At 71.7% G+C, this 27940-nt stretch overlaps 3 protein-coding genes across 8 annotated transcripts; 1 reads left to right on the forward strand and 2 right to left on the reverse strand.

The window, feature by feature from the left end:
* Positions 1–131: 131 nt before the first annotated feature.
* Positions 132–15338, forward strand: UPF1 (UPF1 RNA helicase and ATPase). Of its 6 annotated transcripts, none has more exons than XM_070059012.1 (24): positions 132–608; positions 6955–7094; positions 7751–7840; positions 8662–8829; positions 8956–9136; positions 9412–9573; positions 9664–9781; positions 9899–9997; positions 10105–10237; positions 10335–10494; positions 10618–10736; positions 10995–11159; positions 11252–11366; positions 11485–11628; positions 11715–11928; positions 12031–12148; positions 12240–12396; positions 12546–12688; positions 12811–12985; positions 13302–13383; positions 13576–13737; positions 13816–14033; positions 14118–14240; positions 14338–15338. In XM_070059012.1, exons 1-23 carry the CDS (start codon positions 384–386, stop codon positions 14235–14237), a joined length of 3408 nt encoding a protein of 1135 aa, XP_069915113.1. In that variant the 5' UTR covers positions 132–383; the 3' UTR covers positions 14238–14240; positions 14338–15338. The 6 variants fall into 6 exon arrangements, with proteins under 6 accessions (XP_069915113.1, XP_069915115.1, XP_069915116.1 ...); XM_070059014.1 differs by having other exon boundaries at positions 10111–10237; XM_070059015.1 differs by having other exon boundaries at positions 10129–10237.
* Positions 15275–16730, reverse strand: GDF1 (growth differentiation factor 1). The gene is made up of 2 exons (XM_051829567.2): positions 16250–16730; positions 15275–16141 (listed from the first exon to the last, which is right to left on the reverse strand). The coding sequence occupies exons 1-2, from the start codon at positions 16590–16592 to the stop codon at positions 15372–15374; spliced, it is 1113 nt and encodes a 370-aa protein (XP_051685527.1). The 5' UTR covers positions 16593–16730; the 3' UTR covers positions 15275–15371.
* CERS1 (ceramide synthase 1) lies at positions 16677–27905 on the reverse strand. Its single transcript, XM_051829571.2, has 7 exons — positions 27578–27905; positions 25319–25478; positions 21283–21463; positions 20361–20522; positions 19695–19842; positions 19149–19258; positions 16677–16860 (listed from the first exon to the last, which is right to left on the reverse strand). The coding sequence occupies exons 1-7, from the start codon at positions 27815–27817 to the stop codon at positions 16818–16820; spliced, it is 1044 nt and encodes a 347-aa protein (XP_051685531.2). The 5' UTR covers positions 27818–27905; the 3' UTR covers positions 16677–16817.
* Between the last annotated feature and the right edge of the window lie 35 nt (positions 27906–27940).

Genomic DNA, 27940 nt, shown 5'->3' on the forward strand with positions numbered 1-27940 from the left:
CCCGCTCGGCTCGGGGCGTCTGTGGGCGGGCCTGGCGGGAGACCGCGAGGAGCGCGCGCGCCTGCGCCGGCGTCGGCCTCGCGCACGCGCACCTGCGCCGGCGTCGGGCTCGCGCACGCGCACGGCGGCAGCGGCGGCGGCGGCGGTTCCTGCCGGGGGCTGCGAGTGGCGGGCGGCTCCGAGGGGCGGCAGCGGCGGCTCCGAGGGGCGCTCGGCGGCGGCGGCGGCGGCGGCTTCGCGCTCACGGGCGGCGGCCAGGCTCGCTGCGGGGCGGGCGGCGCGGCCGGGCCGGGCACGCGGCGGCGGCGGCGAGGCGGCCCGAGGCCTGCGGCCTAGGCCTCGGCGCGGCAGCGAGCTCGAGTAGGCGCGGAGCCGGCGGCGCCATGAGCGTGGAGGCGTACGGGCCCAGCTCGCAGACGCTCACCTTCCTGGACACGGAGGAGGCCGAGCTGCTCGGCGCCGACACACAGGGCTCCGAGTTCGAGTTCACCGACTTCACCCTCCCCAGCCAGACCCAGACGCCCCCCGGCGGCCCCGGCGGCCCCGGCGGCGCGGGGGGCCCGGGCGGCGCGGGCGCGGGCGCTGCGGCCGGACAGCTGGACGCGCAGGTGAGCGAGCGGCACATGGCGGCGCCGGAAGCCCGGGCCCGGACCCCCCCACACCTGGCCGGGGGTCGCGGCGATCCCGCGGGGGCTCCCGGCGGGGCGGCTGGGTGTGGGTGCTGCTGGGGCCAGGCGGCCGGGGGGCCCTCCGTTCGCTTCCGGGTGGCCCGGACCTGCGGTTGGGGGGGGGTGGGCGACTGCTCGGGCCGGCTCGGGGCCCCCCGCCCGCGCCCGGGGGGTCTCGGCGCCCGCGCAGTGGCGCGCGCCCGGCCGCGCGTGGCAAAGTTGGGATTTCGGGGCGCGCGAGTGGAGGGGCCGCGGCGGTGGTTCAGGGGGCGGGTCGCTGGTGTTTCCTGCCCGCGCTGCCGCCTGTTGGCGAAACCAACCTGTTACGTAAGCCGGCGGCCCTGCCCGCCCGGCGAAGTTGGGGCTGAGTTGGGTCCGGCCCGGAGCGCGGAGCCGGCTTCTCCGGGGAAGGGGCCGCTCGCTCGGGCGCTTCCCGTTGGGGGACGTAGCCCGCGCGTGCTTGGCCTGGGCTTGAGCCTGGGGCGCGGGGGGCGCAGGTGCTGGCTGGGGGGTCCTGCGGAGTCGCCACCACGTCCGTCCTCTGGGTCTCCGACGGCGGCCCCCCGGACCCCGACCCCGACCCCGACCCCCGGCGAGTTTTCCGGAATCCTGGGAGGCTCGCCTGGCGCGCAGGTGCTGCCGGGCACAGCCTGGGGCTCTGGCGCCCCCTCCCCCACCGTCCCGCCCCGGGGAGCCCCGGCCCCCTCGTGGGCGGGGGGCTTGTGGGCTACGTGGCTGAGTCAGCGGCGTGGGCTCGTCACCCACTTGGGCTTTCTTTTCTTCGCGGCCAGAAGCAGCAGACGTTTGACTCATGCGAACCCCGACTTCCTTGAAATAGAATGCGGCAGGGGGCGGGGCGCGCAGGTGCGCCAGGACAGGTCCCCCCCCCACCCCCAGTCTTGTTTACCTTGGTGGGAGGGAGGCCGGGAGAGGTGCGCGTCTGCGGGAAGGGACGGGTGGCGGTGGGCCCTCCCGCCGCCGTGAGATGGGGTGGGGGCGGGAGCCCTGGGCCCGCGTGCGAGCGGGGTGGGGGTGCATCTGGCGGCTGGGGACGGAGGTGACTGTCACGGAGCCGCTCTGGGTGGCTTTGTGGGCAGGGGAGGGGCAGGGTCTGGGCGCCGGCTGGCTCGGGATGAGGACCTGGCCCTCGGGCCGCGTGGGGGGAGCGCGGGTGACACCCACGCAGCGGGGGAGTGTCGATCCTCGGGGAGCGAGAAGGCGGCGGCCGAGGCCTGGGGCCCTGGGACGTGGGGGGCATTTTTCTTTTTTTTATAAGTTGGTTTTCATTTATTTGAAAGGCGGAAAGGGAGGGCTCTTTCAACGGCTGGTTCGCTCCCCAGTGCCCGCGAGAGGAAGGTCCGGGCCAGGCCGAAGCCCGGAGCTGGGACCCCAGGCTGGGTCTCGGGGGTGCGGGCCCCTGCTGTCTGCTGTGGTCGCGTGTCCACTCTCCACTCCCCAGACGGCTGCAGCAGCCAGGGCCGGGCCCCCTCTAGTCTCCGCGCAGGTGCAGCGGCCGAGCACTGGCGCTGTCACCTGCAGGGAGCGCCCCCGGGAGTGGCAGCGCCAGCGCCGGGCCCGGCCCCCCGCGGGTGTGCCCGCCCGGGAAGGTCCTACTTGTCCCTGGGAGTTGGCGGTGCCGTCCGCGTGCGCCGGGGACCTGGAGAAGGGTTCCAGCCTCCCGGCCTGTCTCTGGGTTGTTGAGGTTGAGCGTCACCTTGGGACCAGGGTGCGCTGGCTCCTGGGTGGTTGGAGGGGGTGGTTGTAGGCGCGGGGTGAGTACCGGGGGCTGCAGCCCAAGACCGAGTGGGAGACTCGTCTGTGTTCCCGTACACACAGCCTGATGGCTTCTCTGTTCTTTAAGACTCATTTATTTATTAGAAAGGCAGCTTTACACGGAGAAGCTGAGAGAGAGAAGTCTTCCAGCTGCGGTTCGCTCCCCGGATGGCCGCAGTGGCTGGAGCTGCGCTGATCTAGAGCCGGGAGCCGGGAGCTTCCGGGTCTCCCACGTGGGTGCAGGCGCCCCAGCACTTGGCCCATCCTCCGCTGCCTCCCAGGTGCAGCAGCAGGGAGCTGGATCGGAACAGGAGCAGCCGGGACTCGAACTGGCGCCCATAGGGGATGCGGGCACTGCAGGCCCAGTGCGGGCCCAGCCTGAAGGCTCTGCAACAACTGTGGGACAGACAGTCTCCTGGGGCGGAGCTTTGCACTGTGGCTCCTGTCGGGCCCAGGAGACCCAGGTTCTGGGGCGCCTGTTAGTTTCAGGTGAGGGGCACCTGACCGTGCGCCAGCCGCGGGGCGTCCTCCCGGCTCTGGGCGTGCCTGTCTGGACTTGCGTGCCAGCGGCCGCGCCGTCGGGCGTCCTGCGTAAGTGTCGAGGGCGTGGCCGCAGCGCGGCGGCCGCTGGGACGGGGAGGAGCCCGGCCGTGCCAGGTTTGCCCAGGGGGCGACCTCACCGCGAGGCCCAGTGGTCAGGGAACACGCGAGCTGGTGTTTGTGTCTGTGGAGTCCCCGGCCCTGCCGGGTGTCCGCGGGCGTGATGGGCGCTTCTGTTGGCTGCTGAGTCTCTGACCCCCCCCCCATCGGCGCCAGGGCAGTGGCAGGGGCGCTGGGTCCCTCGCCCTGGCCGCCTGCTCGGCTGTGCTCCCGACGGCGGAGTCGGAGGGGTCTCAGAGAAAACCTCGGGAGTCCCGTGCCGCCGGCAGGACAGCGCCTGAGCCGCGCTCGGGACCAGCCGGGCCCGTGTCGGCTAGGAAGGCGTGGAGGGTCGTGGACAGGTGCTCCAGGTGGCCCTCAGCAGAGGGTCCCTGCTGGCCGGGGCGCTGTCCCGCGCGCCGGCTGCCCTCAGAGTTGGCAGCTGCCCGGCTCGCCTGGCTGCCGTCGAAGGGGAGTGGGTTCAGAACGTGCCTGGGGCTGCGTCCCCAGGCGCCGAGGACGTCGGCGTGGATGCCGCTGGCCTGCAGGCACTGGCCTGCCTCCTGCCCCTCCGCCGTGCAGCCCCGGGGGACTTCTGCTCTCAGCCGGGTGCTGTCTCCCTGCTCCTGTGCCCGCCACCCTGAGCTCTGCGCATGCGCGTCACTGCGTTTGGGGCAGGTGTGCGGCCGTGGCTGGCTGGCCTCCATTTCTCACTCCCCGTCCTGCCCTGGTGTGGGCTTCCTCAGGTCCACTGGGTCTGAGCCCTCCTCCGACCTGCCGGATCTGCTAGTGGTCCTGTGCGGGTCCCAGACGGCGGCCGAGTGCGGGTGCCGCCTCTTGTCTGCCTGTGTCTCCTCCGCAGCCTGGCCCTGCGGTGCCACGAGGGCCTTTGCCCCTGCAGAGGCTTGGCGACAAAGTGGCCCTGCTTGGCCTTGGAAGACTGCTGGAGGGGTGGGGCCGGGTGGCCCTGGAGCCCCTGCAGCTGCCCAGGGGCCAGGGCCCAGACTGAGGGGAGACCTGGGACCGCGGGGACCCCCGGGCACAGCGGGGGAGCCGAGGCGGAAGGCAGTGTGGTGCAGCAGTTCCCTCCCGACGGGTGGGGCGCCCGGCCCACCTCCCCCAGCTGGGGTGACAGGGCCGTGTAGGGGCGCAGCCCAGGCCTGGCGAAGACCCAGGGTGTCCTGTGGGCCGCCGTGCGGGGAGTCGGGGCCTGGCCGCCAGTGCTGGCCGGGGGGCAGCCTGAGAGCTGATGAGCCAGCCAGGCCTCGGGGCCCCTGTCGGGCACAGGGCCGGCGCCTGTGTGGGTCCGGCAGTGAGGTCAGCGCCCCCAGCCTCCCCGCTGCCATCCGTCTGTCCATCCAGGCCCCAGGTGACTGTCTCGTCCTGGTCCTCATGCAGACAAGCTCTTCGGAGCCTGGAACCGGAAGGAGGGGTGGGCGGGACGTCTTGCCCCGCTGTGTCACCGTGCCACGCCCCAGGTCCCGCCCTCTGAGGTGGCCACACTTGCCTCCCTCTCTCTTTTTTTTAAACATTTACGTATTTATTATTTGAGTTAGAGAGCTTCCGCGGGCTGATTCACTCCCAAGTGCCCATAACGTCCAGGGCTGGACTGGGCCGCATTCCATCCGGGCCTCCCACGCGGGTGCAGGGGCCCAGGCACGCGGGCCGGTTTCCACGGCTTTCCCAGGCGCGGCAGCCAGACCCTGAACCCGCGCTCACGGGGGATGCCGGCGCTGCAGGCCGCGGGCTAACCCTCCCGTCCCGTCCCGTCCCCGCGCGGCCCCCTCCCGCCCTTCGCGACCTGCAGCGGGGTGGGGGGCTTCTTGCCTCGCTGGTCGCCACGCTGCCATCCGCAGCTCGGCCGAGCGCTTCCCCGCCGCCTTCCGCGTGGGGGCTCTGCTCCCGAGGCTGCCGTGTCCCGCCTGCGGCCCAGGCTGTGTCTTACTGCGCTTCAGGGGACGCCGTGTGCGCTGTGGTGGTTGAGTGCGGCCCCCACGGGCCCTGGCCAGTCCTGGCTGCCCTGCTCCATCTCCTGTGGATCACACCCTGGCCCAGCCACGCGCGGGGAGTGGCCTGGAGCTCTGGGCCCCGGCTGACCGGCGTGTGGGGCGTGGCCCAGCGGCCGGAGAAGTGGTCCCGCTGCGTGGCCTTGGGGCTGGGATGAGTGTGAGGAACCTCTAGGAGAGCTGTTCCTGGAGGAGCGGAGTGAGGGGGGAGGGGAGGCTCTCCTCTGGGTTCAGGTCCCAAACGCCTGCCGCTGGCTGCCTCCCGCGGAGCGCCGGGATGGGGTGTCCCCAGCGCAGGGCTCTTGGGGAGCGCTCCGGGGCGGCCTGAGCAGCCATGTTGTGGACACGAGGAACCCCCCCGGGGAACCCCTGCGGGCTTCCAGAGGCAGGGTCCGTGGGCCACGGGGTGGCGGGGGCGGGTGAGCGCCCCGGTGCGAGGTGTGCAGACAGCCCCGCCTGGGAGTGGGGCCGGGCGCAGCGCCGTGGGCTTCTGTGGGACTGCCGGGGCCTCCCCTGCACGGGCCAGCGACTCTCCGCACCCCTTTTCTGTTGGAGCCTTGGGACAGGCAGTAACCGGAGGGCCACGCTGCTCCGCAGCCAGTCTGGGTGCTGGTGGGAAGACGGGGACATGCAGACACAGCGGCAGCAGGACGGACGACGGGGTCAGAGAGCCGGCCTGGGAGAGCGCGAGCCGTGTGGTGCTCGCGGGGTTTGGCGTAGAGGCCTGGGCTGGGCGCCCGTGCGGGCACTCCGGGGGTGAGGGTTCCCGGGAGGGAGGCCTGGGCACGGGCGCCCAGCAGCACCACCCTCCCTGCTGCACTTGAGGGGCCCCTGGAGTCTGAAATCCAGGTGTCCTGAGCAGTGAGTGGGAGAGGCTGGAGTCGGCCGGGCAGTGGGGACGGGGGCCCTGTCCTCGGCCCCCGCCGCTCCCGCCAGGCTTCTCCGCATGGCCTCCAGGGCCAGGAGGGGACCAGTGGGGGGCGGGCAGGTCCAGGGTGGGTGCGCTTCGCCACGGCAGTCCCCGCGGTGGAGATTCAGGATCAGCCCAGGGCAGCTGTGTTCCTGATGGGGGTGGGGGCTCGGCCCTGGGTGCCAGCGCGTGTGCCCAGGGCCGGCAGGAGCGGCGAGACGGAGTGGACCCCAGGATGGCTGTCATATCCCAGAGGGCGCAGCTCAGCAGGTGAAGGCAGGCACCCCATTCAGAAGTGGGCGCAGAGCAGCCCCCCAGCGGCGAGCGGGGGCGGGCCTGTGAGCTCAGAGCCCCTCAGGGGACCCTGTGCCGTGCCGGCTCCCCTCGCGGCTGGGCCGTCCCCCTGTGAGTGCTAACTCCTGCTTCCCGCTTGGGTCCCTGGCGCCCACGTGGGGCACGGCTAGCGCTCTGGCTGCAGCCACCTGGGGAGCGCCGTGTCGGCGCGAGAGTGTCAGTCACGATGGGGGGACGTGGCTGTGGGACCGCCGCAGGGCTGCGTGCCTGCTGCCTGCTGGGTCTGTCCTCGGACGTCCAGGGCCCACAGCTGGAGCGCAGTGTGGGGCTCCCACGCGGTGGCAGGACTCCAAGGCCTTGAGCGGTCAGTGCTGCCTCCCCGGCTGTGTTAACAGGAAGCCGGCCTTGCGAGTGGGGCCAGGACGTGAACCCAGGGGTCCCAAGTGTCGTCTTATCCGATTGGCCAGATGGCCCCGTGGGCTGGCCCTGATGGCTGACACTGTCACACGCTCCCGGGGGGGCTCCCCCAGCCGTGGGGGGCCGCAGCCTTTTGAGGGATCTGATCCTGGCTTGCAGATGGCTCGTCCCCACACCCCGGCTGTGTGGTGGCCGGGGAGCCTTGGCCTGGCTAGGGGCCTCCCCAGTGACGCTGTCCTCCGGCCAGGTCGGCCCCGAGGGCGTCCTGCAGAATGGGGCCGTGGACGACAGCGTGGCCAAGACCAGCCAGCTGCTGGCCGAGCTCAACTTCGAGGAGGATGAGGAGGACACCTACTACACCAAGGACCTGCCGGTCCACGCCTGCAGGTGAGCGGGCCGTGGGTGGAAGGAGACGCTGGCCAGAGGGCGCCCGGGCCCGTGCGAGTGGTGACAGCCGCCTGGTGGCTCCCGCAGGGCAGGGCTGTCCCTTGCGATTGGACTTGGCCTTGCATTTTGTTCCTCTCGCATGAGGGGTCTGCAGCCCCAGGAAGTGAACTGAGTTTACTCGGGGCCCCTCTGTGACACGCGGGTTCCAGACGGGGTCCTGGCTCGGCACGCGACACCACCCGGAGCCAGCGTTTCCGCGGGCGGGCCGGGGCCCTGCCAGGTGCCGCCTGCCGCGCCTGCGCCCGTTCCCCGGGAGCGCAGCGCCCTCTGCCGGGGCCCGCTGGGACCGCCGCCGCCGGCTGCTGCATGGAGGCCCGAGGGGAGGGCCCAGGCCTGCGTGGGCAGCGCGCCTGGCGGGGCTGGGCCCCGCTGCCCGCGCCCCTCCCCGGGAGCTGGGGGCCACCTGCCTCCTCCCCCGTCCTCTCGGGTGCACGGAGCCTGTGCAGTTAACGGAGTTGGTGCTGAGGCCGGGGTTGTTGGGTTTGAGGACGTGTTTAATGAAAAACGTAAACACGTAAGAGGAAAGACCTTTACGTGCTGGCCAGTGAGGGCCGGAGCGCTCCGCCCGCTGTAACGGCGCCCCTGGGCCTCCGCAGCTACTGCGGCATCCACGACCCCGCCTGCGTGGTCTACTGCAACACCAGCAAGAAGTGGTTCTGCAACGGGCGCGGCAACACTTCCGGCAGGTAGGCAGCACTTCCGGCAGGTGGGGCCGGCGCGGGCGGGGTCCTGACTCCCGGGTGGAATCCGGGTCGCGGGCTCCCCTGCTGCCGGGGCTGGGGCGCTCCCTGCCCGGGCCCTGTGGCATTGGTGCCCCCTGGGGGCCGCTGCCAGGAAGGCCACGCCCCGCGGCCGGGCGGCTCAGCGCCGGGTCCAGGGCCTGCAGGAGGCTGGTTTGGTTTGGTTTGGTTTTTTCGGTGTTCAAGCGCGGCCCCCGTGTGCTCGTTCCCTCCCCCGCCTGGGGGCCAGGCCCTCGGTCTGCCGGGTGGGTGGTCGTCGCCTCTGCCCGCCTGGTGCGGGAGGGCGGGGAGCTGGGTCCAGAGCTGCGCACGGCTGTCCCGTGGGGGCAGGGGGCTTGCTGAGCCAAGTGCCCACCCCGGGGGCCGGTGTTTTCAGATGATTTTAGCAGAAACGCCTCTTGTTTCAGTTGCTCTGTGTGCGTGAGTCTGACCCGAGGGCGAGGGAGCGGCTGGGGGGCCCTGGGGAGCTCGTGGAACCTGGACGGCAGCTGTGGGGCGCAGGGTCCGGAGCGCCGCCGGCTCTGTCCCGGGACCCCCCCATCCCCACCCCCGGCCACGGACGCCCTCGGTGTTTCTTCCCGCGCCGCTTGTAGTGCTCGGGTGCTCGGCTTCCCGGCCTGCCGCGGGGTGGGGGCGCAGGGGCGGCTGGGAACCCAGGGAGCACACGAACCAAGGCCCCAAGGCCGGGGTGTCCCCCAGCGGGGGCCGGGGGCCGAGTGGTGAGGGAGGGGCCCGTGCGGGGCGCTCAGTGTGCCGCCCGGCCGCAGCCACATCGTGAACCACCTGGTGCGGGCCAAGTGCAAGGAGGTGACGCTGCACAAAGACGGGCCGCTGGGCGAGACGGTGCTGGAGTGCTACAACTGCGGCTGCCGCAACGTCTTCCTGCTGGGCTTCATCCCCGCCAAGGCCGACTCGGTGGTGGTGCTGCTGTGCAGGTGCGGCGCGGGGCGGGGCGGCGCGGGGCGGGGACTCAGTGGTGCGGGGGGGGGGGGGGCTCGGTGGTGGTGGGAGGGGGCGGGGCTGGGGCTGCCGCTCACCGCTCCCCTGCCCCGCCCCCGCAGGCAGCCCTGCGCCAGCCAGAGCAGCCTCAAGGACATCAACTGGGACAGCTCACAGTGGCAGCCGCTGATCCAGGACCGCTGCTTCCTGTCCTGGCTGGTGAAGATCCCCTCGGAGCAGGAGCAGCTGCGCGCGCGCCAGATCACCGCCCAGCAGATCAACAAGCTGGAGGAGCTGTGGAAGGTGGGTGGGGCGGGCGGGCCACGGCCCAGCCAGTCAGTCAGCTGGGGGAGCTGTGGGGGCGGGGCGGGGGCGGGGCGGACCAAGGCCCAGCCAATCAGCTGGAGGAGCTGTGGAAGGTGGGCGGGGGCGGGGCGGGCCACGGCCCAGCCAATCAGTCAGCTGGGGGAGCTGTGGAAGGTGGGCGGGGGCGGGGCGGGCCACGGCCCAGCCAATCAGCTGGAGGAGCTGCGGGGGCGGGAGCGGGCGGGGCTGAGCGGTGCGCTGCCCTGCCCCAGGAGAACCCGGCGGCCACGCTGGAGGACCTGGAGAAGCCGGGCGTGGACGAGGAGCCGCAGCACGTGCTGCTGCGCTACGAGGACGCCTACCAGTACCAGAACATCTTCGGGCCGCTCGTCAAGCTGGAGGCCGACTACGACAAGAAGCTGAAGGAGTCGCAGGTGACGTGGCCGCGGCCCGGCCGCAGGCAGCACGGGGGCGCGCGCGGGGCCGCGGGGCGGGCGCTGACCGGGCCTTGTCTCCCTGCTCAGACGCAGGACAACATCACGGTCAGGTGGGACCTGGGCCTTAACAAGAAGAGAATCGCCTACTTCACTTTGCCCAAGACTGACTCTGGTAATGAGGATTTAGTCCTAATTTGGTTAAGAGGTGATTTTAAGTTTTGAACTCCTTGTGCCGTGGTAGCGCCAAGCCCCTGTGTCGCCCCGAGCGGGCGCCGGGCGCGGGAGCCGGCGGGGGCCGCGCTGACGCCGCCCCTCCCCGCAGACATGCGGCTCATGCAGGGCGACGAGATCTGCCTGCGCTACAAGGGCGACCTGGCGCCGCTCTGGAAGGGCATCGGCCACGTCATCAAGGTCCCGGATAGTATCCTTGCCTGCGGGCGGGGGGCGGGGGCGGGGGGCGGCGGGCTCGCAGCACGCACCCACGCGGGCCGGCAGGCCGGGCGCGGGCGCCGCCGCTTCTTGACGCGGACGCGGACTTGACTCAGCGCCCAGACTACGGCGACGAGATCGCCATCGAGCTGCGCAGCAGTGTGGGCGCGCCCGTGGAGGTGACGCACAACTTCCAGGTGGACTTCGTGTGGAAGTCCACGTCCTTCGACAGGTGCGGCCGCCGCGGGGCGGGGCGGGGAGGGGAGGGGAGGGGAGGGGCGCCCTGTGCGTGCGCGCGCCCGTGCCTACCCGCGCCGCCCCGCCCGCAGGATGCAGAGCGCGCTCAAGACGTTCGCCGTGGACGAGACGTCGGTGTCCGGCTACATCTACCACAAGCTGCTGGGCCACGAGGTGGAAGACGTGATCATCAAGTGCCAGCTGCCCAAGCGCTTCACGGCGCAGGGGCTGCCCGACCTCAATCACTCTCAGGTCCCCGCCGCCCCGCTCCGGCGCACGCCCCACTCACCGCCCCGCCCCGCCCCAGGTGCCCCGCCCCCTCACTGCCCGCCCCGCCCCTGCGCCCGCCCGCTCACCGCCCGCCCCGCCCCGCAGGTGTACGCCGTGAAGACTGTGCTGCAGAGGCCGCTCAGCCTCATCCAGGGCCCCCCCGGCACGGGCAAGACGGTCACGTCGGCCACCATCGTCTACCACCTGGCTCGGCAGGGCAACGGGTGGGTGGACGCGGTGCGGGCGGGCTGGGACCCTGGGGGGTGGGGGCGGTGCCGGCGGGCTGGGACCCTGGGGGTTGGGGGTATGGTGCAGACAGGGCCGGGACGCTGGGGGGTGGCGGGGGCAGTGTGGAGGGGCCGTCCCGCTGGGGGGTGAGGGAGTGCGGTGTGTACAGGCCGTGGGGGGACGCGGTGCAGGCGGGGCGGGACCCTGGGGGTCATCGGTCGCGCGGGCGGCCGGCCTGAGCCCCGCCCTTGCAGGCCCGTGCTCGTGTGCGCCCCGAGCAACATCGCCGTGGACCAGCTGACCGAGAAGATCCACCAGACGGGGCTGAAGGTCGTGCGCCTGTGCGCCAAGAGCCGCGAGGCCATCGACTCGCCCGTGTCCTTCCTGGCCCTGCACAACCAGATCCGGAACATGGACAGGTGCGGGGGCGGGGCCCGGGGGGGCGGGGCCGGGGTGGGCGGGGGCGGGGCCGGGGCGGGCGGGCGCCGGCTCACGCCGCCTCTGCGCGCAGCATGCCGGAGCTGCAGAAGCTGCAGCAGCTCAAGGACGAGACCGGGGAGCTGTCGTCCGCCGACGAGAAGCGCTACCGCGCCCTCAAGCGCACGGCCGAGCGGGAGCTGCTCATGGTGAGCGGGGTGGGGCCGCCACGCCCCCGCCCCCGCCCGTGCCCCTCCCCCGCCCCCACCCCGTGCCTGCCCCGCAGACCCGGCTCTCGCTGGCGCCCTGACCCCCGCCCCTCTGCAGAACGCTGACGTCATCTGCTGCACCTGCGTGGGCGCGGGGGACCCCAGGCTCGCCAAGATGCAGTTCCGCTCCATCCTGATCGACGAGAGCACGCAGGCCACCGAGCCCGAGTGCATGGTGCCCGTGGTCCTGGGGGCCAAGCAGGTGGGCCGCGGCGGGGCCCCACATGCGCCGGGTGGGGGTGGGGGGTCGCCCGCGCCGCGCCAGCTGGCCGCGCTCTGTCTCTGCAGCTGATCCTGGTGGGCGACCACTGCCAGCTGGGCCCCGTGGTGATGTGCAAGAAGGCGGCCAAGGCGGGGCTGTCGCAGTCGCTGTTCGAGCGCCTGGTGGTGCTGGGCATCCGGCCCATCCGCCTGCAGGTGCAGTACCGCATGCACCCGGCGCTCAGCGCCTTCCCCTCCAACATCTTCTACGAGGGCTCGCTGCAGAACGGCGTCACCGCAGGTGTGTGTGTGGGGGGGGCTCCCGGGGGGGCTGCGGGAGGCAGGCGGGGGCGGCGCCGGCCCTCCCTGACGCTGCCCTCTCCCCGCCCCGCCTCCCCTGCAGCCGACCGGGTCAAGAAGGGCTTCGACTTCCAGTGGCCGCAGCCCGACAAGCCCATGTTCTTCTACGTGAGCCAGGGCCAGGAGGAGATCGCCAGCTCGGGCACCTCGTACCTGAACCGGTGCGCGGCCTCCCCCGTGGGCGGGCGGGCTGGGCGCGGGCGGCGGGGTGGGTCGAGCCCCGGGGCCGCGTGGCTGACGGCCGCTTCCCAGGACGGAGGCGGCCAACGTGGAGAAGATCACCACGAAGCTGCTGAAGGCGGGCGCCAAGCCGGACCAGATCGGCATCATCACGCCCTACGAGGGCCAGCGCTCCTACCTGGTGCAGTACATGCAGTTCAGCGGCTCGCTGCACACCAAGCTCTACCAGGTGCCACGCGCGCCCTCCACTCGCAGCGGGCGGGACGGGGAGGGCGGGCGCCCCGCTCCCCAGCCCCAGGGCCGGGATCGAGGCGCCGGCAGGGGCGAGGTGAGCCCCCAGCCCCGGGCCCGGCCGCCGCTGACTGCCGCCCGCCGCAGGAGGTGGAGATCGCCAGCGTGGACGCCTTCCAGGGCCGCGAGAAGGACTTCATCATCCTGTCGTGCGTGCGCGCCAACGAGCACCAGGGCATCGGCTTCCTCAACGACCCGCGCCGCCTCAACGTGGCCCTCACCCGGGCCAGGTGCGCGCGCCGGGGCCGCGCGGGGAGCGCCGGGAGGGGGCGGGGCGCGGGGAGGGCGGGGCCCCGCGGGGGGGGGGCTGGGGCCTGGAGGGGGCGGCGGCCGCTCAGCACGCGCTCCGCAGGTACGGCGTCATCATCGTGGGCAACCCCAAGGCGCTGTCGAAGCAGCCGCTGTGGAACCACCTGCTCAACTACTACAAGGAGCAGAAGGTGCTGGTGGAGGGGCCGCTCAACAACCTGCGCGAGAGCCTCATGCAGTTCAGCAAGCCGCGCAAGCTGGTCAACACCATCAACCCGGTGCGGCCGGGGGCGGGGCCGGGGGCGGGGCGGGGCCTGGGAGGGGCGGGGCCGCGCAAGCTGGTCAACACCATCAACCCGGTGCGGGCCGGGGAGGGGCGGGGCCGGGGAGGGGCGGGGCCGGGGAGGGGCGGGGCGGGGGCCGCGCAAGCTGGTCAACACCATCAACCCGGTTCGGCTGGGGGCGGGGCCGGGGGGGGCGGGGCCGCGCGGGCTGGTCAACACCATCAACCCAGGGCAGGGGCCGAGGGGAGGGGCCGCCCGTCGGCCACACACAGGCGCCCAGGTGACACATTCCACGCCTGCCCCGCCGCAGGGCGCCCGCTTTATGACCACAGCCATGTACGACGCCCGCGAGGCCATCATCCCGGGCTCCGTGTACGACCGCAGCAGCCAGGGTGAGTGCCGGCCTGGGGGAGGGGCGCGCGTGTGCTGCCCAGCCCACCCTGCCTGCTTGCCTCCTGCCCCCTGTGGTGCGTGGGAGGCCTTGCAGCTGGGCTTGGGGGCGGGGCGGGAACTGCTGTCCGGCCCGCTGGGCTGCGGGGGCGGGGCGGGGCGGGGCTGACAGCACCCCACCCGGTGTCGCGCAGGCCGGCCCTCCAACATGTACTTCCAGACGCACGACCAGATCGGCATGATCAGCGCAGGGCCCAGCCACGTGGCCGCCATGAACATCCCGATCCCCTTCAACCTGGTCATGCCGCCCATGCCACCACCCGGCTACTTCGGACAGGCCAACGGGCCGGCCGCAGGTGGGCCTGCGCCCCGCCCCCCGCCCCCCGCGCGGGCGCTCGCTCTCCCCTGCCCCGCTCACCCGCTCTGTCTCGCAGGCCGCGGCACCCCGAAAGGCAAGGCCGGCCGCGGGGGCCGCCAGAAGAGCCGCTTCGGGCTGCCCGGGCCGAGCCAGAGCAACCTGGCCAGCAGCCAGGCGAGCCAGGACGCCGCCTCGCAGCCCTTCTCGCAGGGCGCGCTCACGCAGGGCTACATCTCCATGAGCCAGCCCTCGCAGATGAGCCAGCCCGGCCTCTCGCAGCCGGAGCTGTCGCAGGTGCGCCGGGCCGGGGGCGGGGCCGGGGGGCTGGGGGCGCGGTGGGGGGGGCGGGCTGCGCTCACGCCGGGGCCTGCCTTCCAGGACAGCTACCTCGGGGATGAGTTTAAATCACAGATCGACGTGGCGCTGTCGCAGGACTCCACCTACCAGGGGGAGCGCGCGTACCAGCACGGCGGGGTGACGGGGCTGTCCCAGTACTAGGAGGCAAGCGCTCGGGGCGCGGGGGCCGGGGGCGCGCGGCAGCCGGGGGTGCGCGGGGAGGCCCCGCGCCCGCCTGCGCCTGACGGCCCCTCCCCCGCAGGTGGCAGCGGAAGAGCTGAGCTCCGAGGCTTGGTCCATCAGCGTCGTATTCTGGGTAATAAAAATACAAATAAACGGATACCTGTTTTCCACTGCTAAGGCGAAGCAGCACTGTGCGAGCAGCAGGAGGGCGAGGAGCCGCGAGGGAGCCGCCGAGCCCGAGAGGCCCAGCCGGCGCCAGCAGCGGAGCGGAGCCGGGCGCGGCGCGGCGGGCGCGGGCGGCGCAGGAGAGGAGGCGCCGGCCCGGCCGCGGGGCCTCGCCCCGTCCTGCCCGCTTCCCCGGCGGGCGGCAGAGCCCGCGGCGGCCCGTGTTCGAGGGTCTCAGCAACGCGGGGCTTGGGGTTTTTCCGTTTGTTTTCTGTTTTCTGGTTTTTTGTTTTGTTTTGTTTTTTTCCCAAGATTCTTTTGAGAAGGACTGAAAACCACGCTTTCCTAAGTTTCTCTGAGATCTTAGCGGCGGCCTGCAGCGAGGAGGCCCGGGACGGAGCGCGAGCGCCCAGAGCTGAGCCAGGACGCCGGCCGCACGCGAGGATTCTCGTTTGCGTTTTAGCGGCGGCGGCGGCGCGCTGCGCGGGCCCAGGACGGCGAGGGGCAGACTGCCCGCCACGCGTGGACGGCGCTCGCCCCCACCAGCGGGGCCTTGGCCGGGGCGGCGGGACGATGGCGGCGCGCGTTCCCGGGGAGCTGGGAGGGCGGCCCGGCCCCTGGCCCGTGGCGTGGCGGTGGTCTCGCCGTCGACCCCCAGTGGAGGGCTCTTCGTGCCTGACCCGGACTCCGTGCCCGCCCCCACCCGCCTCCCGCCGGGCCCCAGCCCCGAGCTCGGGCTTGTGCGGGGCCGGCCAGGGAGGACGTGGACGCCGGCCCTGCGGGGCGCCCGCCGCGCCCCCTCCCCGCAGCCTTACGCTGGTTTCCAATCGAGGAGCATCGTACCGAGGCAATTTAACTTGATTTTTGGTCAATTTGTTTTAAGCTCTTTGTCACCAATAAAACACGAATACACAGTCCGTGCTTCCGCCGGTGCGGGGGGGGGGGGGGTCAGCGGCAGCCGCACGCGTCCACCGCCATGTCCGCGTGGTGGCGCAGCACCACGTTGTCGCTGTTGTCGTAGAAGAGCACGGAGACGGGCGAGAGGCGCGCGGGCACGCAGCACGGCAGGCCGCCGGCGCCGGGCGCGGCCGCGTGCATGAGCGCGCGCAGCACGGCGTGGTTGAGCACGGGCGGGCCCCCGGGCGCGGGCAGCGCGGCGGGCAGCCCGCAGCCGCCCTGGCAGTAGTTGGCCAGGAAGCCGCGCGGCGCGATGACCCAGCGGTGCCAGCCCACCTCGCGGAAGCTCACGTAGAGCCGCCGCGCGCGACACGCCCCGGCGCCGCCCACCACGGGCTCCGCGTCGCGCCGCGTGCGGGGCCGACAGAGGCGCGGGTCCAGGGTCACCAGCAGCAGCGAGGCCTCGGCCAGGCGCGCGCAGGCGGCGGGGGCCCGGGGCCGCAGCGCCAGCGCCAGGCGGAGGCTGCGGGGCGCCGAGGCGTTGCGGGCCCAGGCGACGCCCAGCAGCTCGGCGCGCACCGGCCGGTCGAGGGCCGCCACTTCCTGGCGCAGCAGCACCGGCCCGGGGCCCGCCGCGTCCCCCGCGCGCGCCACGCTCAGCTCCCAGCCGTCCGCGGGGGTCTCGGCCGCCGCGAAGCGCAGCTCCAGGCGGGCCCGGCTCGGGCGCTCGGCGGGCTCCACGGCCGCCAGGTCGAAGAGCGCGGTCCACCCGGGGCACGGGCCGGCGGCCGGGGCGGGGCCGGCGGCGCGGGCAGGCGCACCTGGGGAGGCAAGGAGAGGGCCGGGCTGGCGCGCGGGCCGGGGCCCCCCATCCCGGGGGCGGCCGCCGGAAGCCAGCGAAGGCGGGAGGCCGGGGAGGGGGCGCTCACCGCGGTCGGCGATGTGGCGCACGATGTTTCCGGCGACCCCCAGCTCCTCCACGTGGCACGGTCGCAGGCTGGTCCCCGGGGGCGTCCGCCGCGGGCCGGCCCTGGCTTCCCGGGGGTCCCGGCGGCGGAACAGGCGCCACATGACGGGGGGCACGGGCCGGGGCGTGGGGGCTCCCCGTGGCGCATCGCGCAGCCCCAGAGCCTGGAGCAGGGCGGAGGCGGAGGCGGCGGCGGGGCCCGGGGGCTTGGCGGCGCGGGCCGGGGCCGGGGCCGGCGCGGGCAGCAGCGAGACCAGGAGGAGGAGGAGGAGGTGGTGGCCGGGGCGGCGGCGCGGCGGGCGCATCTTCCTCCCAGGCGGCGGCCGGAGAGTGGGCAGCGTCCGCCGCGGCCCCGACCCGCGAGCAGGGGGCGGGACCGGGCCTGGGGGCGTGGCCGCGGCCCCGAGGCGGGAGGGCACGGATCCCCGGGGCAGGGGGTGGGGCAGGGGTCTCTGGGGAGGTGACGGGGCCCCGGAGGGGCAGAGCTGGGTGGGCCGGGCTCGGGGCGTGGCCGGCGGGCGGGCGGGGGCTCAGGCGCGCTTGGCTTTCAGGAGTCCGTTCCGCAGCGGCTTCCTGGGGGCCGGAGCGCGCGCAGGTGAGCGTGGGCACGACTCCCGCGGCCCCGTGCCCGGCCCCCCCCCCCCCAGGCCGCCGAGGACCGAGCCCGGGCCCGCGTAGACGCGGAACTTGCTGCCCCCTCCCCCCCCCCAGCCTGTCCCGTCCAGGCCCTGCGGCCCGGCTGCTTCGCTCCCGCGCGCGCTCTGGAAACAAGCGCTGGGGGCCGGGCGCTGGGGCGCAGCGGGTGAAGCGGCCGCCTGCAGGGCACCCCACGTGGGCGCAGGTTCGAGACCCGGCTGCTCCACCTCCGATCCAGCTCTCTGCTATGTCCTGGGAAAGCAGTAGAAGATGGCCCAAGTCCGTGGGCCCCTGCACCCGCGTGGGAGACCCAGAAGAAGCTCCTGGCTCCTGGCTTCGGGTCGGCGCACCTCCGGCCATTTGGGAGTGAATCAGTGGATGGAAGACCTCTCCCCCCGCCTCTCTCTCCGTGTAACTCTTTTAAATAAATCTTAAAAAAAATTAAAAAAGCGAGCAAGCGAGCGATGCTTTTGCTTTGCGTCCTGCGGTGCGGTCAGCGTCCACGCGGACGTCCAGGGACAGCCGCGTCCGCTCCCGGGACGCGCTTTGCCAAAATGCAGGGTGTGGGAAACGCGACTAAAGGTTTTTTCTTAGAAAAAAAAAAATCGACGCGAGGCGGGGCGGTGACGCAGGGTTCGAGCCCCAGCTGCCGCGAGGGGCCGGAGGGAGAGCTTGGGCCCCCGCGGGAGTCCCGGGTGGAGCTGCCCTCGCGGCCGCGGGCCTTCTGGGCAGTGACCCTGCGGGGGGGCGGTGTTATCTGTGCCCTGGGAGGGGTCCCGGGAGGCAGCGTCCCGCCCCAGCGGCAGCGTCTCTCCCTCCATCCCCACGGGCTCCCTGGAGGACGCCCGTCTCCCCGGCCCCTGCCCGCGCCGCCGCGAGCTCCCCGTGGGGGTGGGGGTGGGGAGGAGGTGGGGCGGCCGTGCGGCCGCGGTCCAGTGGCAGGTTTCTGGGAAAAATGGAACTAGAAGCTCAGCTCGCGTGGGGGCCAGGTGCAGCCCTGCAGGCCAGCCCGGAGGAGAGGGGCTGTGCCCGGCTGCGCGCCCGCTCACTTCCTCCTGGGGTCTGCAGCCCGCCTCGCAGGGGCCGGGCCGGGGCGGGGGCCTGGACGACCCCCGGCCCCCGTGACCGTCCTCGCCGGCTGCCTCCCGGGCACAGCAGCAGGAAGCCGGCCGGGAAGCGGCGCCCGGGTGGGCTGCCGGCGTCACAGGCAGAGGCTGCGCCCACTGCGCCCAGCGCCGCCCTGGGGCTGGCTGCTCCCTCTCAAGTCCGCGTCCCGCCCACAGCGGCTGCGCACGGCCCCGCCCCCGCCCACCGCGTCCACAGCGGCGCCAGCTGAACCCTGGGGTGCTCTCGGGCTCTTTTCACCCGCACCCAAAGCCTGGGTCTCCCTCCCGGGGGCGCTAGACTCCCACCTCGCCCGCCCTCCCTCCTGGCTGCAGCCCCGCACCGGGGTCCCTCTCCCACCCCAGGGGGCGGGCGGTGCCGGCGCCAGTGGACAGGACTGAAGGCCCCTCTGTTGTCTCCCCCCCAACCACCCCCAAGGCCTGTGTCCCACTCGCGTCTTTCGAGATTTCTTAAAATCAATCAGTTATTTGAAAGGCAGAGTAAGAGAGACAGAGACAGAGAGAGACACAGAGACAGAGAGAGACATAGAGACAGAGAGACAGAGACAGAGAGACACACACAGAGACAGAGAGACAGAGAGAGACAGAGAGAGACAGACAGAGAGAGAGAGTCTTCCATCCGCTGGGTCACTCCCCAAATGCGGGGGCGAGGCCAGGCTAAACCCAGGGGCCGGGAGCTGCATCCGGGTCCCCCCGTGGGCGGCAGGGACCGTCACCGCTGCCTCCCAGGTGCGTGAGCAGGAAGCTGGATCAGAACCGGAGCAGCCAGGACTGGACCCGGAGCTCCGGCACCGGCGACACAGGGGCGCCTGCGCACAGAGCTGGTAAACCTCTGTCTCCGTGCGCACCTCCCGTCCCCCCCCCCCCAACCAGGTTCTGAGCCCACGGCCTCCCTGATGCACCAGGTCCGGCCTCATCATAGCGCCTTCTGGAACTTTCCACGGCTCCTGGCCGAGCTCCGAGCCTGGACCTAAGACCCCCCCAGGGCCCAGCCCCCGCGCTGCCGACGAGGGGGGGCTCCCTCTGCACCCTGGGATCCGACCGCGCCCAGCCACCCCGCGGGCCCTCCCGGCCTCTGCCCACGAGCCCCCGCCCACTCACTCGGCCTTGCTGGGCTTGGGGCTGCGGGCTTCGGCCGGCTCGTACTCCCGCAGGTCCTGCAGCTCCCGCAGCTGGCCCGTCAGCACCTTGGCGGCGAAGGCCACGATGTACTGCGGGCGGGGAGGCGCAGGTGAGACGCCGCCCGGACGGGAGCGCGCCTGCGCCTGCGCCTGCGCCAGCGCCGGCCGCCGCACCGGACCCGCGCCCGCCCCTGTGCCCGAGCCCACACCTGCACCCATGCTCGCGCCCGCCCCTGTGCCCGCGCCCACACCTGCACCCATGCTCGCGCCCGCCCCTGTGCCCATGCTCATACCCGCCCCTATGCCCGCGCCTGCCCCTGTGCCCGCGCCCACACCTGCACCTGCACCCATGCTTGCGCCCGCACCCGCTCCTGCACCCGCGCCCGCCCCTGTGCCCGCGCCCACACCTGCACCCGCGCCCGCCCCTGTGCCTGCCCCTGTGCCCGTGCCCACACCTGCACCCATGCTCGCGCCCGCGCCCGCCCCTGTGCCCATGCTCGTGCCCGCCCCTGTGCCCGCGCCTCACCAGGAACCAGTAGAGGTTCATCAGGGTGAGCACGAGCAGCAGCGCGTTGAAGAAGAAGTAGAAGGGGATGTCGGGCCGCGCGCGCAGGCTGCAGTGGCACGTGGCGTACAGGACCTTGAGCGGGAACCAGTAGAGACGGAACCAGAACCTGCCGGGACGCGCGGGTCACGCGGGCGCAGTGGCGGCCAAGAAAGGCCCCCAGACCCCCGGGCCCCCAGACCCCCCAGGTCCCCCGGCACCCAGGCCCCCCAGGCCCCCCAGGCCCTGCACAGCCAGAGCCCAGACAGGCGGCCAAGGCATGGCCCCGCCCCTTCCCTGATTAACCACGCCCCCATCCTGTTGGCTCTGCCCCTGTCTTAGCCTTTCTGGGGGCCGCGCCCCAACTCTTTCTCACAGGATCCCGCCCTTCGTGTGCAGCCCCGCCCACCTCCCCAAGCTCGGTCCCCATGCACCAGCCCACGCAGGAGCTGAGACAGCCCACCAGTGTGCAGCCCCGCCCACCTCCCGGCCCGCCCCTCTCCGAGGCCCCGCCCACCTCCCGGCCGCCCCTCCCGAGGCCCCACCCACCTCCCGGCCCGCCCCTCCCCGAGGCCCCTCCCACCTCCCGGCCCGCCCCTATCCGAGGCCCCGCCCCTCCAGGCCCCGCCCCCGCCCCGCCCCACTCACCAGCCGGCGCCGAAGCTGAGGCAGCCGGCCAGCGCCAGCAGCGCGTGCAGCCGGTGGAAGCGGCCGCCGCGGGACTTGAAGTAGATGTTGAGCTTGGTGAACTCGAACTGCACGTCGCTGACGTCGTGCAGGAAGAGCACGAGGACGCCCACGTTGTGGTACCTGGGCGGGGCGGGGGGGCGGGCGGTCGGGGCTCACGCGGGCCCCTCCCCGCGACCCGTCCCCACCCGGCCACCCAGCTCAGCACCTCCACCTGCTCCAAGGGCCGCCTCGCCCGAGAGCCCTGGCGCTCGCTGACCCCTGGCTGGCGCATCCCGCGTCTGCATCGCCCACCGGTCACTGCCAAGGGCCGGCATCAGCCCTGGTGCAGCCCCGCCCCTCCCACCACAGGCCGCTCGTCCCCGCCCTGCCCCCGCCACGCCCGTCCTCTCCAGCCTCCGCTCACCTGTCACTCACGTGTCACCCATGGAAACCCCAACGCCTCACTTCCCTCCAGAGCTCGGTCACCCCCAAACCCACGCCTGGCCCTTCCTCTAGAACTTTCTAGAACCATAAGAATGTTCTAAACCTCCACCAGGCACCTCAGGAAGTTCATGGCAGGGGCCGGCACTGCGGCGCGGCAGGTTAGGCTGGGCCCCTGCACGCGCGTGGGAGGCCCGGATCGAGCTCCCGGCTCCCGGCTCCGGCCTGGCCCAGCCCGTGGGTGGACCATCTCTGTCTCCCCTAACTCTTTTCAGATGAACTCCCGGCAAAGCGCTCCGTGGCGGCCGCCATGGGGAACACCCAGGGTGCCTGGCACGTGCGGCCCGCGCCGCTGCCCCGTGAACCCGTCTTGGCACTGGGACGGCGGACGGGCGGACACGGCGCCCCCGCCCACGCTCGGGAGCCCCCTGCGGCCCCGGCATCTCCGGGCCCCGCTCACCGGAAGGCGTAGGAGGAGACCAGCAGCAGCAGCGTGACCACGTGGTGCGCGATCATGACCACCGAGTCCTTGCGCCAGGCGTCCATGTAGAGCGTGGCGTAGATGGAGTGGCCGTAGAAGCTGCCCTGCAGCAGGTACATGGCCGCGATGTCCCGCGGCACCGCCATGCCGGGGCTCCAGTCTGCGGAGAGCGAGCCTCGTCGGGACCTGGGGGCCAGGGCAAGACCCCGCCACGCGGCCTCCAGGGCCCGGTTCCATTCTCAGGTCTCTACCTAGTACTTTTTATTACTAATTTTATATTTTTAAAAAAATGTTTATTTTATGTGAAAGGTGGGGGGGGGGGGCTCTTGCATCTGCTGGTTCACTCCCTGGTTGGCCACAACAGCCTGGGCTGAGCCGGGCAGGAGCCAGGAGCTCCATCCGGGTCTCCCACGCAGGTGCAGGGGCCCAAGCACGTGGGCCATCCTCCACTGCTTTCCCAGGCCACAGCAAAAAGCTGGATCGGAACCTGAGCAGCCGGGACTGGAACTGGCGCCCCTATGGGATGCCGGCACTGCAGGCGGGGGTTTTACCTGCTACGCCACAGCACCAGGCCCATTTTATTATTTACAAAAATATTTAGTGGCTGGTGCTGTGGCACAGTGGGTTAGACCACACCTACAGCTGAGCAGGCCCGGCTCCCTGCGCATGCGCCTGGGAAAGCAGCAGCGACCGGAGGGGAGCCCCGGATGGAGATCCTGGCTCCGGGCTCCCGCCTGGCCCAGCCCTGGCCGCTGTGGCCACGTGGGGAGTGACCCAGCGGATGGGAGCTCTCTCTCAGTGCCTTTCCTCCTCTCTCTGGGAACTCTGCCTTTTAAATAAAGAAATAAAGAATCCCCCAGTTAAAGACAGAGGGACAGAGAGACACCGGGAGACAGCCTCCACTCGCTGGCTCGCTACCCCAGACAGCAGAATCGGCCAGGGCCAGGCCAGGTGGGGGGGCCAGGCGGCAGCCAGGCGCAGAGGCACCTGTGGCCCCCGCCCTGGCCCGGCCCCGACATGCCCTGCCGCGCGCTCGGGAGGGCAGGTGCACTGCTGGCCGTGCGCCCGGGGGAACCGGCAGCGCCACTCCCGCAGCGGCCTGGGGAGGGCGGGGGTGAGACCCGGTGTCTGCAGGCAACAGAGCATAACACGGCCCCGAAGAGGCTCAAGGCCCCGGCACCTGCTGCCGGAAAACCCGCCGCGGAGTGACACAGGCCGGACACACAAGGCCGCCGCCGTGCGACACCGACACCGTGCCCAGGAACTGTCCGGAGCCGGCGAAGCCACAGGGACGGGAGGCGGGGCTGGGAACACTGGAAGCAGACAGAGGGATGGTTGTGTAACATCACGACTGTCCTAAATGTGTCTGATTGTTTGCTTCTAGAAACGGTTGTTTTTTTTTTTTTTTTTTTTTTTTTCAGTACAGTATCTATGCCACTGTTTACCCGCGCAGCTGTGTTTAGGTAGACGGTTAAGCTGCTGCCTGCCCTGCCTGTGTCAGGGTGCCTGGGTTCGAGTCCCGGCGGCTCCACTCCCCAGCCAGCTCCCTGCCGATGTGCCTGGGGAAGCAGCAGAATTCGGCTCAGGTGCTTGGGCCCCTGCACCTGCGTGGGAGACCCGGATGGAGCTCCTGGCTCCTGGCTCTGGCGCAGCCCCGCCTCTGCCTTTGGGCCATTTGGAGAGGGAACCAGCAGAGGGAAGACCTCTCTCTCCCTCTCCTCCCCCTACCCCGTCTCTCATAAACAAATCTTTAACAAACCAGGTTCCCAGCTCTTAGCTCCCCTGCCCCACCATGCACACCTGCCAGGCGGCCACCCCTGGCCCACCCTGGCCACCCCTCCCCCAGGCCAGCCCCTGAGCAGGGCCCGGGGCAGGGACGTCAGCTGCAGCCCTGCAGGACCAGGGCGGCCTCAGCACCTCCTTGGTCCCCCGCTGCCAGCTCCGTGTCCCATTACTGCCCCGGGCCTACGGGCGCAGACCGGGCCCCTGCTGGGCACCAGCAGCCACGGCCAAGCCGTCTCCGCCCAGGGCCGCCCCACGGCCACCCTGCTCGCCGCCCCTTCCCACCTGGCCCTGCTGAGCGCTTCCTCCCCATCGCACTCAACGCTGCGGGAAAGGCAAGGGTGGCCCGGAAGCCGCCCCTCCTAACGGGCTGTCTGGTAACGCCTCTCTTCATTTCTCAGTTGCTTATTTGAAAGGCAGAGAGACCACCAGTTCACTCCTTCGCGTTGGGACAGGCGGGAGCTGGGAGCCGGGAGCGCCCCCTGGGTTCCCCAGGGTGTAGGGGCCTGAGCACCCGGGCCATCGCTGCTCCTCCCAGGGTGCACCAGCAGGGGGCGCTCCGAGGCGGGATGCAGGTGTCCCACCGCCATTCTGGAAAATTCTGACTCCCGGTGTGTGCCCATGGCGAGTCCCTCCCTGGCGTGCTCACTCCCACCTGACAGAGGCACCCCCCCCGCCTGCACTGCGTCTGCCCACACCGTGAGGGGGCGCCCCAGGCTACACGCAAACGTGTCCCTGCCCTGTGTCCCTCGCAGGCATCCCAAACCCAGCTCAGGGTCCCCCCAAGCCCTCCCTGTCACTTAGGGGCCCCAGGCCTCGCTCACGCCCACTTCTCATTGGGCAGCAAAACCTCTCAGCTCCGTCTTCGAGAGAGTTCTTGAATCAGACACCCGTCTGCCACAGGGTCAGCCCACAGGGACACCCCTGTGGTGGTGGCCAGCACAGCAAGCCTGGTACACAGCAGGCGCTCAATGTGTGCACAACGAACAAAGCAGCCTGTTGGCAAGCCTGATGCCAAACAAGAAACCCGAGGCAACTCCGTGCCCAAACTGGATCCCCTCATCCAGCGGAGAGAAACTGAGTGACGGCCGTCACCTCCCCACCAGGGACTCGGGACGCAGAAGCCCCGTCCCACGGCTGGGTGGGTGGCCCACTCACGCGCTCCAGGCAACACAGCACGCCCGCCTGCCCCACCTCCCGCACTGGGGGTGCTCAGGCCTCCTGACCCCCACCCACCAGATCCTGCGGATACGGGGGGGGGGGGCTGGCAGCGTGGCGCAGTGAGCTAAGCCGCCTGCCCCACCTCCCGCACTGGGGGTGCTCAGACCTCCTGACCCCCACCCCCACCAGATCCCGTGGATACGGGGGGGGGGGGCGGCGGTGTGGCGCAGTGAGCTAAGCCGCCGCCGGCATCCCAAGCGCAAATACAAAGGCCAGTTCCTGCGCTGGCAGCTCCGCTTCCCATCCAGCTCCGTGCTGATGCGCCGGGGAAGGCAGTGCCGGCCCCAGTGTGGGGACCCGGATGGAGCTCCTGGCTTCAGCCTTGTGGCCGTTTGGGGAGCGAATCAGAGGATGCAGAATCCGTCTCCCCACTCTGTAACTCTGCCGTTCAAATCACTCAATCTTACACACACACACACCCCTCTCCAGGGCTGAGCTGAGCTGCCTGCGGCCTGTATCGGAGGACATGGGTTCCAGTCTTGGCTCTGCTCCAGCTCGCTGCTAACGCGCCTCCCGGGAGGCAGCGGTCATGGCTCCAGTTACTGGGCCCCCGTGCCCTGGCCCGGCCGGAGCTCCTGGCCCTTGGCCGCTGCAGGCAGGTGTCTGGGGAGTGAGCCAGCAGATGCTACCCGTTTCACCCGCTCTCAGATAAATAACGTGAATGAACCTTAGGCCTGGCTCTCAAACACCGACAGTCCTGCACTGTGTCTCCTCTTCTTGGTGCGCCACTGTAAGGTTTATTTGAAGGGGAGAGTGACCAGTGATGGGGGGGGGCGGGTGGTAAGGGGCAGCTCTTCCATCCGCTGGTTCACTCCCCAAGTCAACGACCAGGGCTGGGCCAGGAGCTCCATCCGGGTCTCCCAGGCCCTTGGGTCGTCCCCCGCTGGTTGCCCGGGCGCCTTAGCAGGGAGCTGGATGGGAACTGGAGCAGCCGGGACTGGCTGGTGCTTGGGTACGGGGTGCCGGTGTCGCCCGCTCCAGCAGCGCTGCAAGCCCCGCCCACGGGCCCTACCGTAGAAGACAGAGGGCGGGTCCTGGAAGAAGCGGTAGTTGGTGCCGAAGAGCAGGTAGGCGCTGTAGCTCCAGGAGCCCAGGTAAAAGAGAAACTTCCAGGCGCTCTCAGGCAACTTGGCAGCGTCTCGGGGCTGCAGGTGGCACCGCTTGGCCAGGGGCTGTGGTGAGAGAGGGGGGCGGGCACTCGCAGCCTGCAGGGGTGGGGGCACCTGGGGCCGTGCCTCCGGGATGCAGAAGGGAGTCCCCGAGGTAGGTGACTTCCGAGAGCGCCCAGCCCCCACGTCCACGCCGGCTGGAGCCTAACCAGAGCCCGGGAGTGCGCGCCAAGGGCTAAACTTAGTTACCAGCTGTCCGCCTCGGCGCCCGGCGGCGGCGAGGCAGGGAGGGCGGGCGGGGAGGAGGAAGAGCCCCCAGGAGGGGACGCTTGCTCCCAGAGCAAGGGAGACCCCCGGGGGGCTCAGCGGGCACAGTGACGGGTGGGCACAATTGACAGGGACAAGCAGAGAGGGAGAGCGCACACCAGGGGTTTGTCAGGGCCTTGAAGGCAACAGGGAGGGGAAAACGTGGTGTTGGGGTGGGGGTGAAGGGAAGAGGGCGGATGGGGGGAGGCAGGGCATTGCTGGGAGGGGAAGTTTTGGGGGTGTTGTGGACGAGGGGGCTGGGGAGATGGGAGTAGGCCTGAGGAAGGCACTGGGATTTGGGGGAGAGGCGCGTCAGGAGTGTCGTGGGGTGGGAGAAGGCGTGGGGGGGGCAGGGGAAGTGGAAGCAGTCTGGGGGGGGGGCGAGCCCTGCCCCTTCCCTCCAAGGCTGAGGGGGCCTGGTGCCCAAGAGCACCAGCGGTTGTCATGGAGACAGCCAGAGCCAGCTCCCGTAACCCCTGGCAACCAGGCTGCTGCCAAGAAGATGAGCTGCGGAGGCCCCGGGCGGCCCCTCCACCCATTTCTCCGGAATAGCCTCCAAGTGCGGCCCGTGCCCCACCCAGGCTGGGCAGAGCTTGGAGCCCGGGCTCAACCTGGGAGGATTCGGGAGGGAATTCGTTCTGCCCCCACACCCAGGCCCTGGAGGACCCCACCCCCTACTGCTCCTCGGTAGTCGGGGAGAGGCCGCATCCCCCCCCCCCCCGCCCTCCTAAGCCCCCAGCTTCGGAGTCTGATGGGGACCAGGGGCATCACTCCTGCCACCCTCCTGAGGGCAGGGTGGGGGCGGGGACTCTCCCGCTGTGAGGGTGACACGGAGATGGGGTGGGCGCGGTGGCAGCCAGAAAACGCCCCGTTTCCACCTAACAAGGGCCGGCCTCTTCCCGGCCTGCAGAGAAAGGCCCCTTTGTTGGCTCTGGCTCTCGGTCCCCTCACCCTCTGCCACCTCCAGCCAGGCTGGGGCGGGGTGACCCAGCCGGTCCGCGGGAAGTCTCAGCCAAGCCAGGCGCCGCCCCCACACGCCTTCCCACCAGCGCCTGCGCCAGCGACCCCTCCCCAGACAAGGGAACGGGGTCAGGCGCCAATGTCACCGCCCCGTCACCATCCGAGGGCGGGGGCCTTCTCAGGCGGACCAGAAGCTCGGCTGTCAGCACGGTCCAGTCCCAAAGACCCAGGCCACGTTCCCTCCAAGCGGGCGACCACCACCGCGGGAGGGGGCCCAGGCCTTTGCCATCCCTGGTCGGAGGGTGGCGCTGACCTCTGCCACGCGCCCGCGGCAGCGACCAGGCAGCCCCTGACTCTCCCCACAGCAGGGCCAAGGACCCCCGCTGCGGTCCCGGGCGCCCCCCGCACAGCCTGGGAGGTGCGTGTCGCCGGAGGCTCTCCTGCACCGAACCCTCCGCTTTCGCGTCCTGGGCTCCTCCGGCCTGGGCTTGGCCCTGAGCGTGCGCAGTGGCTCAAAGCCCTCCCCCCACCCCCAGCATGGGAGCCCCCTTTGTCCCAAACCGACTGGGAAGGGTCGTGCCGCGGTCCCCCCACACTGGAACACCCCGACCATTAAGGAGCCCTCTTCGCTGTCTGGGGCTCACCTCGGCCCGGCCACACCCCCATATCCGCCCCCACCCTGCGAGGACCGACGTGAGCGTGAGCGCGCGGTGGCCCAAGATCTCCCATTCCTGACCCCTGCAGCCCGAGACATCTTCCCCCTCCTCCTCCCGCCCCATCGCCGACTCCCCACCCTGTCCCCGACCAGCACCGTCAGAGAGGCACGCGCAGCCGCCCAGGGCCCTCCATGTTCATGCTTCCCTCACCTCCCCGCCCATACCCCCAGCCGCACTGACCCGAAAGAGGCGCGCGGTGGCCGCGGAGCGCAGCGCTGTCCAGCCGAGCGCACCCAACGCCAACAGCAGGAGCTCGGGTGGCGCCAGGTGCGCGTTCTCGGCCAGGCCGCGGCGCGCCAGCCCCCAGCCGCAGTCCGCGCAGCCCCGCGCCGCCGCCAGCATGGTGCCCCAGCTGCGCTGCACCAGCTGAGCGTAGCTCGGCATGGGCTCGGGCCCCGCGGGCCCCGCCGCCGCCGCCATGCCGCCCGCCCGCCCGCTCGCTCGCTGCCCTGCCCGCCGCCTGCGGTGGCTACCGGAGCCGCGCGCCCCGCGTCACGCGCCGCAGCTGGGCCGTGGGCGCGCGGACCCGAGCGCAGGGGCAGG

This window comes from Oryctolagus cuniculus, chromosome 16, assembly GCF_964237555.1.
Source record: "Oryctolagus cuniculus chromosome 16, mOryCun1.1, whole genome shotgun sequence".
Taxonomy (NCBI): Eukaryota; Metazoa; Chordata; class Mammalia; order Lagomorpha; family Leporidae; genus Oryctolagus; species Oryctolagus cuniculus.

Coding starts and splice junctions, on each gene's coding strand:
- GDF1 (XM_051829567.2), bottom strand. CDS start 16,592: ATGCGCCCGCCGCGCCGCCGCCCCGGCCACCACCTCCTCCTCCTCCTC. Junction 16,142..16,249: donor GCGCCACATCGCCGACCGCG/GTGAGCGCCCCC, acceptor TTGCCTCCCCAG/GTGCGCCTGCCCGCGCCGCC.
- CERS1 (XM_051829571.2), bottom strand. CDS start 27,817: ATGGCGGCGGCGGCGGGGCCCGCGGGGCCCGAGCCCATGCCGAGCTAC. Junction 25,479..27,577: donor CCACCGCGCGCCTCTTTCGG/GTCAGTGCGGCT, acceptor CTCTCACCACAG/CCCCTGGCCAAGCGGTGCCA. Junction 16,861..19,148: donor CCCAAGCCCAGCAAGGCCGA/GTGAGTGGGCGG, acceptor TCCGGCCCCCAG/GAAGCCGCTGCGGAACGGAC.
- UPF1 (XM_070059012.1), top strand. CDS start 384: ATGAGCGTGGAGGCGTACGGGCCCAGCTCGCAGACGCTCACCTTCCTG. Junction 9,782..9,898: donor AGTCCTAATTTGGTTAAGAG/GTGATTTTAAGT, acceptor CCCTCCCCGCAG/ACATGCGGCTCATGCAGGGC. Junction 10,737..10,994: donor CTGGCTCGGCAGGGCAACGG/GTGGGTGGACGC, acceptor CCGCCCTTGCAG/GCCCGTGCTCGTGTGCGCCC.